The 15,203-nt window shown below is 41.6% G+C and overlaps 1 protein-coding gene across 1 annotated transcript; it reads right to left on the reverse strand.

The window, feature by feature from the left end:
- Nucleotides 1-6,457: 6,457 nt before the first annotated feature.
- Nucleotides 6,458-6,938, reverse strand: LOC106607915 (40S ribosomal protein S17-like). Its single transcript, XM_014205394.2, has one exon. It carries the CDS (start codon nucleotides 6,910-6,912, stop codon nucleotides 6,508-6,510), a length of 405 nt encoding a protein of 134 aa, XP_014060869.1. The 5' UTR covers nucleotides 6,913-6,938; the 3' UTR covers nucleotides 6,458-6,507.
- Between the last annotated feature and the right edge of the window lie 8,265 nt (nucleotides 6,939-15,203).

The following is a 15,203-nucleotide window of genomic DNA, read 5'->3' on the forward strand; positions in this document are numbered from 1 at the left end:
CTGTAGCACGCGCTCCAGCAGGTATATCTCTCTGGTCACCCCCAAAGCCAATTCCTCCTTTGGCCGTCTCTCCTTCCAGTTCTCTGCTGCCAATGACTGGAACGACCTACAAAAATCTCTGAAACTGGAAACACTTATCTCCCTCACTAGCTTTAAGCACCAGCTGTCAGAGCAGCTCACAGATCACTGCACCTGTACATAGCCCATCTATAATTTAGCCCATACAACTACCTCTTCCCCTACTGTATTTATTTATTTATTTTGCTCCTTTGCACCCCATTATTTCTATTTCTACTTTGCACTTTCTTCCACTACAAATCTACCATTCCAGTGTTTTACTTGCTATATTGTATTTACTTTGCCACCATGGCCTTTTTTGCCTTTACCTCCCTTATCTCACCTCATTTGCTCACATTGTATATAGACTTATTTTTCTACTGTATTATTGACTGTATGTTTGTTTTACTCCATGTGTAACTCTGTGTTGTTGTATGTGTCAAACTGCTTTGCTTTATCTTGGCCAGGTCGCAATTGTAAATGAGAACTTGTTCTCAACTTGCCTACCTGGTTAAATAAAGGCGAAATAAATAAATAGCAACCTCATGATGAGTACAGGGAAAATTAGAGTATCATGTAGTAGCCTAAACCTATCGATGCTACATTGAGCTGGGTGAATGGAATATGAATTACAGTCATCCAAAATGCTGTAATATAAATAAGGTCATGCTCATAAAATAATTATCATCCTCCCTCATCTTAAACGGCATCGACCGTCACTAATTGAGACGCATCCAATGCAAAAACCCCAGCTATCTCTTGCTTAAACTGATGGATCTTTGTGGGGATTTGTTATTATGCGCGGGCATGTAAATCAACTCTAGGGGGTTCAATTGGATCAGTTGAAGAAATTGTAATCAGTTTTAAATATGGTTCTGACAAGAGACATGATAGGTTGGGTGATGTTTGAATTGTTTGATTGAATAGGGTCTGCAGGATAGCATGTCTATCCTTGTTTGTACAGTTAGTACATACATCCACTAACAACCTCTGGCTGTTTTAATTGACTTTGTACTCCCCTTGCCAGAAAAAACACAGGTCCTATAGCCTCTCTATGTCAGCTCCAGTGACTACAGGCTAAACAGATGCCACAGTGATGCATTCTGGTAGTAGACTGGGGTAGATAGTGAAGTCTTCTCACTGCAGACAATTCACCTTCTACTATTCTCCCATTCCAACTTGACGTTGCATCCTGTATGCTGAGGAATATGAGTTTGTCATCATCAATGTTCAGATGGCCTGATGGGGAGTGACTCGCATGGACTCTATTCTTCCTCCCGGACAATGTCTGGGAATGTATGTGGGAGAGAGAGGAAGCCAGCTAAAAGTAGGTCCCTGATTGATATCGCTTTGTGCTCCCACTGGATATCTCCATCCGTAAATATGACTTCTTTTCAATCCAAAGAGACATTTACACACACATTTGAATATGAAGCTATATATGTTTGTTAAATTCAATGCTTGTTTTAGTGTAATGTAATTTACGATGCACACATTTTTCACAAGTAAATATTTTAATGTTATTCCACAAGGGTAGTAGTTTGATGAGAAAGGAGGCAGTTCATTTCGGTTCTTCTCTCTCCATAGCTCCATTCTTTATCAGCTTCATCTGAGGGAAACGTGGATAAAAATGACAAAAAAAATAATCATAAAAAAGGAATTGGAACAACCCAGAAATGATGAGTAAGGCAATTTTACAAGTAGTTTATTTGAACACCCCGGGCAAGCAACCCGATACATCACTCTTTCCTCCACGACTGATTTGCTGTTCTCATGGAAGGATGGGGCGCCCAGAAGATGAAGTGCTGCTCTGCAATGTGACAAAGAGTGCCTCGTGCACACACTTAGCAGACACTCTTATCCAGAGCGACTTACAGGCGCAACATCAACATATTTTTCACCTAGTCAGCTCAGGTATTCGAACCAGCAAACTACCTGCTGCCCACGCACAGACACATGCGCACAGGCTTGGCGCACACATGCAAGCACACATACACACAATATATTTTTTACTATCCTTGTGGGGACCTTATATTTATATCCATTAAAAATCCTATTCACACACATACACACATGCGCACACACACCCTCTTCCTCTACCTTTGAGAGTGTTCCCGTCACACACAGTGACAGGGTCTTTGCAGTTGCTAATGTGCGCCTGTGATCTGTGGGCTGGAACAAAACGAGCGCGCCGGCGCATCAGCAGACGTTGTCAAATGGGTTAATACTGGCACGGTTCAGGTCCCTCTTAAAGATGTCAGATCAAACCACCAGATTGTCTGTGGTGGATTTGAAGCGTGCACCCAGGAGAGCTTGGGAAATTGCATTTGCTGCTGCTACAAGATTCCGATAAGAGGAGATTTGTTCTAAGAATGCAATGACAGGGCAAGGTTATCTGAATGCTGCAGTGAAGCAGTGCGCTGTGTGCCTCACCTCCCCAAGAGGTCAGCCTCTGTCATCAGTGAAGTGAGGGGCAGCAGTAGAAAGACAGGCTGCTGAGGTGGTGTGGGGAGTACAGGGACACTACTGGAGGGGGCCGAGTCCCTGAGCTCAGTCTCATGTAGTAAAACCATGAGCAGATGGCTAGAGGGTCACAGCTGCACTCTCGATCCCTGTCCTCAAACTTCACGTAATGCTATTAATGCTATTATTGTATGACTCCAAGGCCAATAGGTTAATAACTTCATGGTTAATAGTACAGCATGAGCCTGTATGTATACTCAGTGTTCCAAGAAGTGGTATCTGCTGGCTTCTCTGTGTTGTCATATTTTTTTGCCTTGACAGTTCAATCCACTTGGTTCCATGAAGATGGGCATCTGTTACAGTTGTACTAGCTTATTTACAGTTACTACATTTTTATTGATTTATTTTATTTAACCTTTATTTAACTAGGAAAGTCAGTTAAGAACAAATTCTTATTTACAACGACGGCCTACACCGGCCAAACCCGGGCGAATTGTGCGCCGCCCTATGGGACTCCCAATCATGGCCAGTTGTGATACAGCTTGGATTCGAACCAGGGTGTCCTGTAGTGACACCTCTAGCACTGAGATGGAGTGCCTTAGACCGCTGCGCCACTCGAGAACCGAAGCGCATGTCACAAGAACACATTTGAATCAATCCATGAATATAAAGACGCTTGTAGGTGTTCATAAATGTTCAAGTTTGGAAGTTTGTCAGTATAAGAAGTTCTCCACTCTAGAAAATCTTTCCTAATCTGTACCCCTGACACAGAATGGAACTCAGAGTTTCACCCGACAGGGAATTCCTCAAAAGCAGCACGCAAACAAGATCATTGTCTCACTCCACTAAAGTTTTTGGCCTTGTTGAACGCTGTCGTCTGGTGGTGTGATGGTTCCCAGGTAATGGTGCTCCCAGGGGAGGGAAAAGCGACATCTGTCAGCGCTGTCAGCGCCCTCAGCTCAGAAGTGACAGTTAGAAAGGGTTGTGTCTGACAGTGTGTCCCTCCAACAGGGTGTGTCTCCTCACTGTTCATCCAGGTTAGACGAACCATGAAATATTAATCAAAGGAGGGTTGAGAGGTAGCTTACAGGAGATAGGGAAGACCGGGGTTGGTTGTCACACTTTTTACTCCCATGTGTATTTTCAGCACCAGTATATCTTCAGCACCAGTATATCTTAAAAGACCAAGGTCTTGGGTGAAATGGGAACCCTTTTAATCCTCATATCTTATTCCAACATGGAATTATAAACTGTCAAAAACATTCTGTCCACTTGTGACAACCAGCCCCATCGCAGAGCTGGATGTCACAGAGTGTGGGGTTGGTTGTGTGCTAGTAGCTTATTCCTTTTGTAACAGGAAATTAAGCAATATTGCACGCAGTCTTAGAAATAGCCTTTCTTTGATCGAATGATATTCCTAACAAAATTCTGCATTTTATGCCGTGAGAATAACATATGACATTTTGAGTAAATGTGTGTGTGCTTGCATGTGTTTGCAGATGCGTGTGTGGGTGAGTGACAGAAAAAGGCAACGAAGGGAGTTGATAGTGACAACCAACTCCACATTCCATGTGACAACCATCCCCAAGCACCATTACGACGCTCGTTACCACATGACCCAGGAACTCAGAAATAGGTTTGAAATGTAGCTCTCCCCTTCCTTTTTCAACAAACATAATTGTTCATGGATAACAATTCAAACATTTACAAAGAAAATACCAATATATAAAAATATTTATTTCACCTACAGTGCCTTCAGAAAGTATTGATACCCTTTGACTTATTCCACATTTCATTTACAACCTGAATTCAAAATGGATTAAGTATATTTTTTTATCACCCATTTACACACAATACCCCATAACGACAAAGTGAAAACATGTTTTCCGAACATTTAGCAAATTCATAAAAAATGAAATACAGAAATATCTAATTTACTACATAAGTATTCACACCCCCTGAGTCAATACTTTGTAGAAGCACCTTTGGCAGCAATCGGATTACAGCTTTGAGTCTTTCTGTGTATGTCTCTAAGACCTTTCCACACCTGGATTGTGCAACATTTGCCCATCGTTCTTTTTAAAATTCTTCAAGGTCTGTCAAATTGGTTGTTAATCATTACTTTAACTTGGCCATTCAGTAACATTCACTGTCTTCTTGATAAGCAACTCCGGTATAGATTTGGCCTTGTGTTTTAGGTTATTGTCTTCCTGAAAGGTGAACTTGTCTCCCAGTGTCTGGTGGAAAGCAGACTGAACCAGGTTTTATTCTAGAATTTTGCCTTCTTTTTTATCCTGAAAAACTCCCCAGTCCCTAACGATTACAAGCAAACCCATAACATGATGCAGCCACCACCATGCTTGAAAATATAGAGAGTGGTACTCAGTAATGTGTTGTATTGGATTTGCCCCAAACATAACACTTTGTATTCAGGACAAAAATGTAATTGCTTTGCCACATTTTATGCAGTATTATTTTAGTGCCTTACTTCTGAATTTATTTAGGATTGCCATAACAAAGGGGTTGAATACTTATTGACTCAAGACATTTCAGCTTTTCATTTTTTATTAATCCCCAAAAAATCTAAAAACATAATTCCACTTTGACATTATGGGGTTATTTAGGCCAGTTATGTAGGCCAGGGACAAAACACCTCAATTTAATCCATTTTAAATTCAGGCTGTAACACAACAACATTTGGAAAAAGTCAATGGTATTGAATACTTTCTGAAGGCACTGTATGAAAAATACATAAATTCCCCTCACCTCAATGTTTTGTGATGCTGACATGAATTGACCGGGTGGATGAGTTCTCTCAGAGAATTCACACATTCAATTTTTGTTGTTGTTGTATTTTACCCTCTTTTTCTCCGCAATTTCATGATATCCAGTTGCATGACCCGCCAAAAAACATGACCCGCCAAAACGTGCTTCTTAACACCCGGCCGCTTAGCCCGGATGCCAGTTGCACCAATGTGTCGGAGGAAACACTGTTTGTTTAACTGACCACGGAAGTCAGCCTGCAGGCGCCCGGCTCGCCACAAGGAGTCGCTAGAGCACGATGAGCCAAGTAAAGCCCCCCCAGCCAAACCCTCCCCTAATCTGGACAACGCTGGGCCAATTGTGCGCCACCCTATGGGACTCCCGGTCACGGCCGGTTGTGACACAGCCTGGGATCGAACCCGGGTCTGTAGTCTCTGAAGCTGAAAAAATCTCTGAAGCTGGGGACTCATATCTCCCTCAATAGCTTTAAGCACCAGCTGTCAGAGCAGCTCACAGATCACTGCACCTGTACATAGCCCATCTGTAAACAGCCCATCTATCTACCCCCCTCATCCCCATACTGTATTTATTTATTTATCTTGCTCCTTTGCACCCCAGTATCTCTACTTGCACATTCATCTTCTGCACATCTACAATTCCAGTGTTTAATTGCTATATTGTAATTACTTTGCCACCATGGCCTATTTATTGCCTTAACTTACCTCATTTGCACTCACTGTATATAGACTTTTTGTTTTCTTTTGTTCTACTGTATTTTTGACTGTATGTTTTGTTTATTCCATGTGTAACTCTGTGTTGCTGTATGTGTCGAATTGCTACGCTTTATCTTGGCCAGGTCGCAGTTGCAAATGAGAACTTGTTCTCAACTAGCCTACCTGGTTAAATAAAGGTGAAATAAAAATGTAAAAAAAAATAAAAGTAGTGACGCCTCAAGCACTGCCATGCAGTGCCTTAGACTGCTGCACCACTCGGGAGGCCCAAATTCACACACCATTTAGATTGGGAGTAATTAGCATTATGAAAACCAACCCTTGAGACAACCAAACCCAGTCTCCCCTACAGGGGAAGAAATACCTGGGCTTTACGGGTTGAGGGGTTGGTAAGAGTGATTAGCTGTTGGTGTGTGAATCACTGGTTGTCTGTATTTACAATGTTTTTTTTTTTTGTACATTTTGTATTTATTAAGAGATATATTACAAATGGCTAGACTCCTCTGGGTGTCTTGAAGTTCATTCCGACAGTTGGCTGGGTGACCTGCAGTTTGGACAGACTGCCGAAGTCCAGTAGTTTGATCATCTCCTTGGTGTCAGTGTCCAGCTCTATGATTTCCTGGTCAAGAGCAGAAACCTCTGGGACGTAGTTGTCCCTCCTCTCCCTCTCCTCCTCCTGCAGCTTGATGGAGATGCCTCTGACGGGACCCCTCTGGATGCGCTTCATCAGATGGGTCACATACCCAGCGATCTTGTTACGCAGCTTCTTGCTGGGGATGATAGCGATCTCTTCACACACCCTCTTGTTGGTGTGGAAGTCATTTCCCAGCCGGGTGTAGTACTTCTCAATGATGACCCGGGCGGCTTTTTTCACCGTCTTGGTCCTGACTCGTCCCATGTTGAATCGGGCTGGTAGAAGAGCTGTATTTACAATGTTAACAGGTGGCGGTAGTTCAGGCTCATTTCAAAGGAGGTGTGTATCTTACTGCAGGTGATGGTACTATGTTTATTCTGCATGACTTCCCTTACATTGAAGGATGCCAGATGAGAGGCGAGGATAAACATCAGCTAATCGTTGGGGAAGCATGACTCACACTGAGAGTCATCCCTCTGGCTGCAATGATTTAGCAAAGAAATCTATACTCTCTAGGCCCACTAGACAGACGTCTTAATATGAATATCTATTGTTCTACACATGAGGAGCAGAATGAACACATTTGGTGCACACATGGTTCAGACATCTGCAGCCATGCAGTGAGCAGGTTGACTCGTATCGTTAATGTCAGGGTGTGTTTATTAGGATGAATCACTTCATGTGTCATTGCCATCAAGCTCCGCTCTATCCTGGCATGGCCCAGAGCCTCTCTATTAAACACTAGGATTAAAGGCCTCAGAAGTTCAATGCCTGCTGCTTAAATACTAATATAAATCTGTCTTGTTTGCATTGCAGGAGAAAGTAGCATTGTGCTAAATGTTTCACATCACTGATCCAGCTGCATACGCAATGCAGGTACTTTGATTTACTGCCTGGTAGAGTAAATTAAAACATTTCTCAAGGCCTCCCCACTCTGGCTTGTCCAATAAAAAGACCCATTGTCCAAGCAAGTCCTCCCCAAGCAAATCCTGCTTGGGAAGCAGATGAGCAACTTGTGGGGAAGAATATATACTATTCTACACAGAAGCCAAGGTGGTGGCTCATCCCTGGTATGAGAATATGCTCTGTCTAAGGCATGAAATGAGGCATGTAAGTCCCTGGACTTTGTAGTCAGAAGGAAAATACTACCTTTTTCCTTCAACTCCAGGATAACCAAGCAGAAATCCATTGATAGATGGAATCTTGTCATCCAACAAATCACCCACTTAATACACCTTGGGACCTATGTGAATACCAACAATTCCCTCAAGAGATCATAAGATAATACCTTTTTTAATTTAAACGTTTAATACTTTCACATGTATTGAATAACAGAAATACATACACTCAAGTGATTCATCTATAAAATAACCAGAACCTGCAAAGTGAATGAATCTGTTAAATCTGTTACAAGGAGTCCAGTATGTGTCTCTACACGGGAGGCTGTGTAGAGTTCAGGTAAAATGGATACTTCCCAGTTCAGGCTTTTGTGAGTGTGACCCTCCCCCCGTTATGTTACAGCCCCACTATTGCATGATTGATGGCATTAAATTGCATTTATCCAAGTTTTATCAGGATTTACAGGGCTCCCTTACCACAGGTTTCCACTCTCTCATTCCTCTGCAGGGCTGCGTCTGGTTACTGAAGATTGATGACCTGACCGGCACCGTGTGACAAAATCAACCGCACCCAACACACTGATGGACGAACATATGTACATTTTAAGTTTGTAATGGAAAATGCCAATCTTGGTCTTTGGGGCCAGGAAATTGTTTTTCTCATTATTGGGAAACGCCACTTCATTTCCCATATACAAGCCCTTGATTAATTTCAAAAGGAGACAGAAATGGGATACATCAAGTTTGTCAATTTTGTTTTTGTCTTTTCTGAGTGGTGAACAATTACGGTTTGAAAAAATGGTAGAGCTAAACTTTGACCTTTCAGTATGGAGAGGCTTGGTCCCATGTCGGCCCTGGCTAGTTAATTTAGTGAGGCTCTCGTTACAGAAACAGTCACAGCACCGTACTGACTTGGCCTCAATCAGGACAGGGAGGAGAGGAAAGGCGACGCGACATAGATAAATAATCAGAATTAGATACACCAACACCAGCCTGGCTGTCAAAAAGGGATAATCCAAACAAATTACTCTTAAATTGAATGTTGAGGCATAACAATGAACCCTCTCCAGTGGATGGCTGAGCCACATATACCCTGGGGCTTAATAGTATCAGATACAATCTTCACACAAATTTCTCTGTGATGACAACCTGATTCTTTCAATTTGAATACTGATTAATTTTCTGTTGCCTTCTCTCCTCAGTGGACGGCCGTAGACAAACAGTATGGTAGATATTCTATGTTTTGTTGCTTAGTGTATGATAAACCTCAAGGCCTGGTGTTGAATGTAAATAATCTAGAAGGAGTTGCTAATACTAAAGCTATTATAGCTGGAGGGTTGATTGGGAATATATATCTCATCACCTGAGAGATGGTGAATGGGTTGAAAAAACATTTAACACTGACATCAATGTTCCATAGTTAAACCCAATGGTCATGTCATTCCTACCCTGAAAGCAACACCTGTTAGCCAAGGAGTAATGGATTTTATTTATCTTACCTCTTGGTTATCGGCAGAGCTGTTCTTTTCTTTTTTCTGTATTAGTTTTGACACCATCATTGCATTTACTGAACCCATGTAGGCATACTTGAGATTCTGATAGCAACAGCTACAGCTACAGTGCCGTCAGAAAGTATTCTCACCCCATCACCTCTTCCACATTTTGCTGTGTGACAGACTACATCTAAAATGGATTAAATGTAGATTTTGTGTAACGGATCTACAAACAATACCCCATAATGTCAAAGTGGAGTTATTTTTTTAGAAATGTTTACAAATTAATACGAAATTGAGTCGATAAATATTCAATCCCTTTGTTAAGGCAAACCTAAATAACTTCAGGAGTAAACATTTGCTTAACAAGTCAGATAATAAGTTGCATGGACGAACTCTGTGTGCAATAATGCTATTTTGAATTACCTCATCTCTGTACCCAACACATACAATTATCTGTTAGGTCCCTCAGTCGAACAGTGAATTTCAAGGACAGATTCAACCACAAAGACCAATGGGGTTTTCTAATGCCTCGCAACGAAGGACACCTATTGGTAGATGGGTAAAAAAAGCAGGCATTGAATATCTCTTTGAGCATGGTGAAGTTATTAATTATACTTCGGATGGTGCATCAATACAACCAGCTACTACAAAGATACAGGCATCCTTCCTAACTCAGTTGACGGTGAGGAAGGAAACCGCTCAGGGGTTTCACCATGAGGCCAATTGTGATTTTAAACCAGTTAAATGGCTGTTATAGCAGAAAACTGAGGACGGATCAACAACATTGTAGTTACTCTACAATAATAACCTAAATGACAGAGTGAAAAGTAGGAAGCCTGTACTGAATAAAAATATTCCAAAACATGCATCCTGTTTCCAATAGGGCACTAAAGTAAAACTGCAAAAAATGTGGAGACACATCCACCTTTCAGCAGGACAATAACCTAAAACGCAAAGCCAGTTAGACACTGGAGTTACTTACCAAGTAGACATTGAATGTTCCTGAGTGGCCTAGTTACAGCTTTGACTTAAATCGGCTTGAAAATCTACTTCAAGACTTAAGAATGTCTGTCTAGCAATGATCAACAACCAACTTGAAAGAGCTTGAAGAATTAAAAAAAGAGTCATGTGCTAATACAAAACATGAGCTGGTGCACACCCAGAGAATATTATTTAGTGTAGAGGTGCTGACTAACGGCGCATAAACTGTAAACTATAAAAAACTATTTTTTGTAGATTGTTGACAAAAAAATGACAATCCTATCAATTTTAATCCCACTTTGTAACATAAAGAAAAAGTCAAGGGATGTGAATACTTTCTGAAGGCACTGTATATATCTACTGTATAGAAGTAATTACGTTTATAGCTACTGTATAGGAGCCTGAACTTGTCCTCATTTTATTAACTTTAATATTCACAGTAATCCTGGTTGACTGAATCACATGTTCATTTCAGGGAGGACTGTCCCAGTTGATCTAGGTTATCGTCAGTTAATCACAAAGACATAGTAAGCTCCTAGGTTAGAGTATACAGTACAAAGTATTCTGACCCCTTGACTTTTTCCACATTCTGATTACAGCGTTATTCTAAAATGGATTAAATTGTTTTTTCCCTCATAAATCTCCACACAATACCCCATAATGACAAAGCAAAAACAAGTTTTTAGACATTTTTGCAAATGTATACAAATTAAATTAACAACCCCACAGCATGATGCTGCCACCACCATGCTTCACCGTAGGGATGACGTCAGTTTTCCTCCAGATGTGAGGTTTGACATTCAGTACAAAAAATGCATGAAATAAAGGGGGGCCAGTACAAAAAATGCATGAAATGAAATGTATGCATTCACTACTGTAAGTCGCTCTGGATAAGAGCGTCTGTTAAGTGAGCGTCTGCTAAATGACTAAAATGTAAAAAATGTAAAATGTAATTCAGGCCAAAGAGTTCAATCTTGGTTTCATCAGACCAGAGAATCTTGTTTCTCATAGTCAGAGTCTTTAGGTGCCTTTTGGCAAACTCCAAGCGGGATGGCATGTGCCTTTCACTGTAGAGTGGGTTCCATCTGGCCGCTCTACCATTAAGGCCTGATTGGGGGAGTACTGCATAGATGGTTGTCCTTCTGGAAGGTTCTCCCATCTCCACAGAGGAACTCTGGAGCTCTGTCAGAGTGACCATCGGATTCTTGGTCACCTCCCTGACAAAGGCCCTTCTCCCCTGACTGCTCAGTTTGGCCGGGCGGCCAGCTCTAGGAAGAGTCTTGGTGGTTCCAAATGTCTTCCATTTAAGAATGATAGAGGCCACTGTGTTCTTGGGGACCTTCAATGTGCTGCAGAAATGTTTTGGTACCCCTCCCCAGATCTGTGCCTCAACACAATCCTGTCTCGGAGCTCTAAGGACAATTCTTTCTTTGGTTTTTGCTCTGACATGCACTGTCAACTGTGGGACCTTATATAGACAGGTGTGTGCCTTTCCAAATCATGTCCAATGAATTTAATTTACCACAGGTGGACTCCAATCAAGTTGTAGAAACATCTCAAGGATGATCAATGGAAACAAGATGCACCTGAGCTCAATTTCTAGTCTCATAGCAAAGGGTCTGAATACTTATGTAAATAAGGTATTTCTGTTTTGTAGTTTTAATACATTTGGAAACATTTCTAAAAACCTGTTTTCGCTTTGTCATTATGGGGTATTGTATGTAGATTGATGAGGAAAACCTAGGAGCTTACTATTTAATACATTTTAGAATAAGGCTGTAATGTAACAAAATGTGGAAAAAGTAAAGTGGTCTGAATACTTTCTGAATGCACCGTATGAGAAAGCAACATAATGCAGATGGGTATAAAGATATAATGGATTTGTCCAATGGATCTAACGTTTGGGCTAATAAATCCAGGTGTTTTGTGCATACACATGATATATGCAGTGTTTGACTGGAAATTGAACCATTAATTCATATATACAGTACCAGTCAAAAGTTTGGACAAACTTATTCCAGGGGTTTTCTTTATTTTTACTATTTTCTACATTGTAAAAATAATAGTGACGACATCAAAACTATGAAATAACACATATGGAATTATGTGTTAAACAAATCAAAACATGTTTTATATTTGAGATTCTTCAAAGTAACCACCCTTTGCCTTGATGACAGCTTTGCACACTCTTTGCATTCTCTCAACCAGCTTCATGAGGTAGTCACCTGGAATACATTTCAATTAACAGGTGTGCCTTGTTAAAAGTTAATTTGTGGAATTTTGTTCCTTCTTAATGAGTTTGGTATACAGAAGATAGCCCTATTTGGTAAAAGACCAAGTCCATGTTATGGCAAAAACAGCTCAAATAAGCAAAGAGAAGACATGAAGGTCAGTCAGTGCAGAACATTTCAAGAACTTTGAAAGTTTCTTCAAGTGCAGACGCAAAAACCATCAAGCGCTATGATGAAACTGGCTCTCATGAGGACCACCACAGGATAGGAAGACCCAGAGTTACCTCTGCTGCAGAGGATAGGTTCATTAGCGTTACCAGCCTCAGATTGCAGCCCAAATAAATGCTTCACAGAGTTCATGTAACAGACACATCTTAACATCAACAGTTCAGAGGAGACTGTGTGAATCAGGCCTTCATGGTCGAATTGCTGGAAAGAAACCACTACTAAAGGACACAAATAAGAAGAAAAGACTTGCTTGGGGCAAGAAACACGAGCAATGGACATTAGACCGTTTGAAATCTGTCGGTCTGATGAGTCAAAATTTTTGATTTTTGGCACTAACCGCTGTGTCTTTGTGAGACGCAGAGTAGGTGAACGGACTATCTCCGCATCTGTGGTTCCAACCATGAAACAAGGAGGAGGAGGTGTGATGGTGTGGGGTTGCTTTGATGGTGACACTGTCAGTGATTTATTTAGAATTCAAGGCACACTTAACCGGCATGGCTACCACATCATTCTGCAGCGATACGCCATCCCATCTGGTTTGAGCTTAGTGGGACTATCATTTGTTTTTCAACAAGACAATGACCCAAAACACACCTCCAGGCTGTGTAAGGGCTATTTGATCAAGAAAAAGAGTGATGGAGTGCTGCATCAGATAACCTGGCCTCCAATATCACCCAACCTCAACCCAATTGAGATGGTTTGGAATGATATGGACCGCGGAATGAAGGAAAAGTAGACAAGAAGTGGACAGTATATGTGGGTACTCTTCAAGACTGTTGGAAAAGCATTCCTCATGAAGCTGGTTGAGAAAATGCCAAGAGTGTGCAAAGCTGTCATCGAGGCAAAGGGTGGCTACTTTGAAGAATCTGAAATCTAAATATATTTTGATTAATTTAACACTTTTTTGGTTACTACATGAATCCATATGTGTTATTTCATAGTTTTGATGTCTTCACTATTATTGTACAATGTAGAAAATAGTAAAATAAAGAAAAACCCTTGAATGAGTCGGTGTGTCCAAACCTTTGACTGGCACTGTATATATCAGTGGCGATCAGTGCCGTTTAAGATTAGGCAGGATTAATTTTTTTTTTATGATCATGGCCTTATTTCGTATTCCATGTTCCATTCACCCAGCTCGATGTAACATCGATAGGTTTAGGCTACTACATGACACTCAAATTTTCCCTATACCCATCATGAGGTGGCGACAACCTAGCCTACGAATGAAAGTTTATAATGTAGGCGCATAGGTTGAGAGACAAATTGGAGTAATCAAGATGACAGACACATTCATTACCACCTTGCACACTCTTGCATGTATCTAGCTGATCTGAAGTGTAATCGTTAGTCCAAACAGTTGCCAACCAGAGTTTCTATTGGACAAATTCAGGTAGGTTTATCTCTGTTTCGTTCTGTTTGCTTCCGTTTAAGAAATATTTTTCAACAGAATCCAACAGAATACACCCCTGATCACCCGCAAACACAGTTCACTTTCCTAGCAGCCACATACAAACAGCATCATCACTTTGCTCGTTCTATAATTCCTTTGCGCCTCTACGCCGATCTCCTCTCACCTTTTCCCTACACTTGTGGACTTCAGTGCACAACACAACAACTGTCTGTGACTAGGCGAAAAAAAAACTTTTGAAGGCAAACCTTCATACCATAACCGCTAACCACTACACACAGCCTACATCATTGTCAATGTCACCATATCGACATGTTGACAGAACATATGCTGTTGGTGACAACCCTCCATGCATAGGAAAACCGGTGACTGGCTGCCACCAGTAGCAGTGCATGGGTAAAATCCCTGGGGAAGCCAAGCACCCCTTGCGACCGTGATATATAGGCCTAAAGGCCGAGACAATAAGAAAACAGTGGCAGAATAAATTTAACCACACCTTTGTTTTATCGCAAAACCGGATAGAAACCTCTGTCCAGCGAAGTCCACAAAACATATTGCAAGTTAATGTTTCCGCCATTTTTGGACCACTAAACAGCTATTGATTTAGTGCAAGGGGTGCGTACTGGCGGCAGAGAAGTCAGGCGCAGGAGAGCAAAACTGTGTTTCTAACGGCGCAGTTTAATAATAAAAAACACCGGAAAACAGAACAATCAATAAATGGGTACAAAACCCGACGCACACCAGACATAACGTGCACAAGCACTTACAATAAACAATTCCGGACAAGGACATGGGGGGAACAGAGGGTTAAATACACAACATGTAATGATGGAATTGAAACCAGGTGTGTGGGAAGACAAGACAAAACAAATGGAAAATGAAAGGTGGATCGGCGATGGCTAGAAGACCGGTGACGTCGACCGCTGAACGCCGCCCGAACAAGGAGAGGGACCGACTTCGGCGGAAGTCGTGACAGTACCCCCCCTTGACGCACGGCTCCAGCAGCGCGCCAACACCGGCCTCGGGGACGACCCGGAGGGCGAGGCGCAGGGCGATCCGGACGAAGACGGTGGAACTCCTGCAGCATTGA

The sequence above is a fragment of the Salmo salar genome, chromosome ssa06 (genome assembly GCF_905237065.1).
Source record: "Salmo salar chromosome ssa06, Ssal_v3.1, whole genome shotgun sequence".
In the NCBI taxonomy this organism is placed as follows: domain Eukaryota; kingdom Metazoa; phylum Chordata; class Actinopteri; order Salmoniformes; family Salmonidae; genus Salmo; species Salmo salar.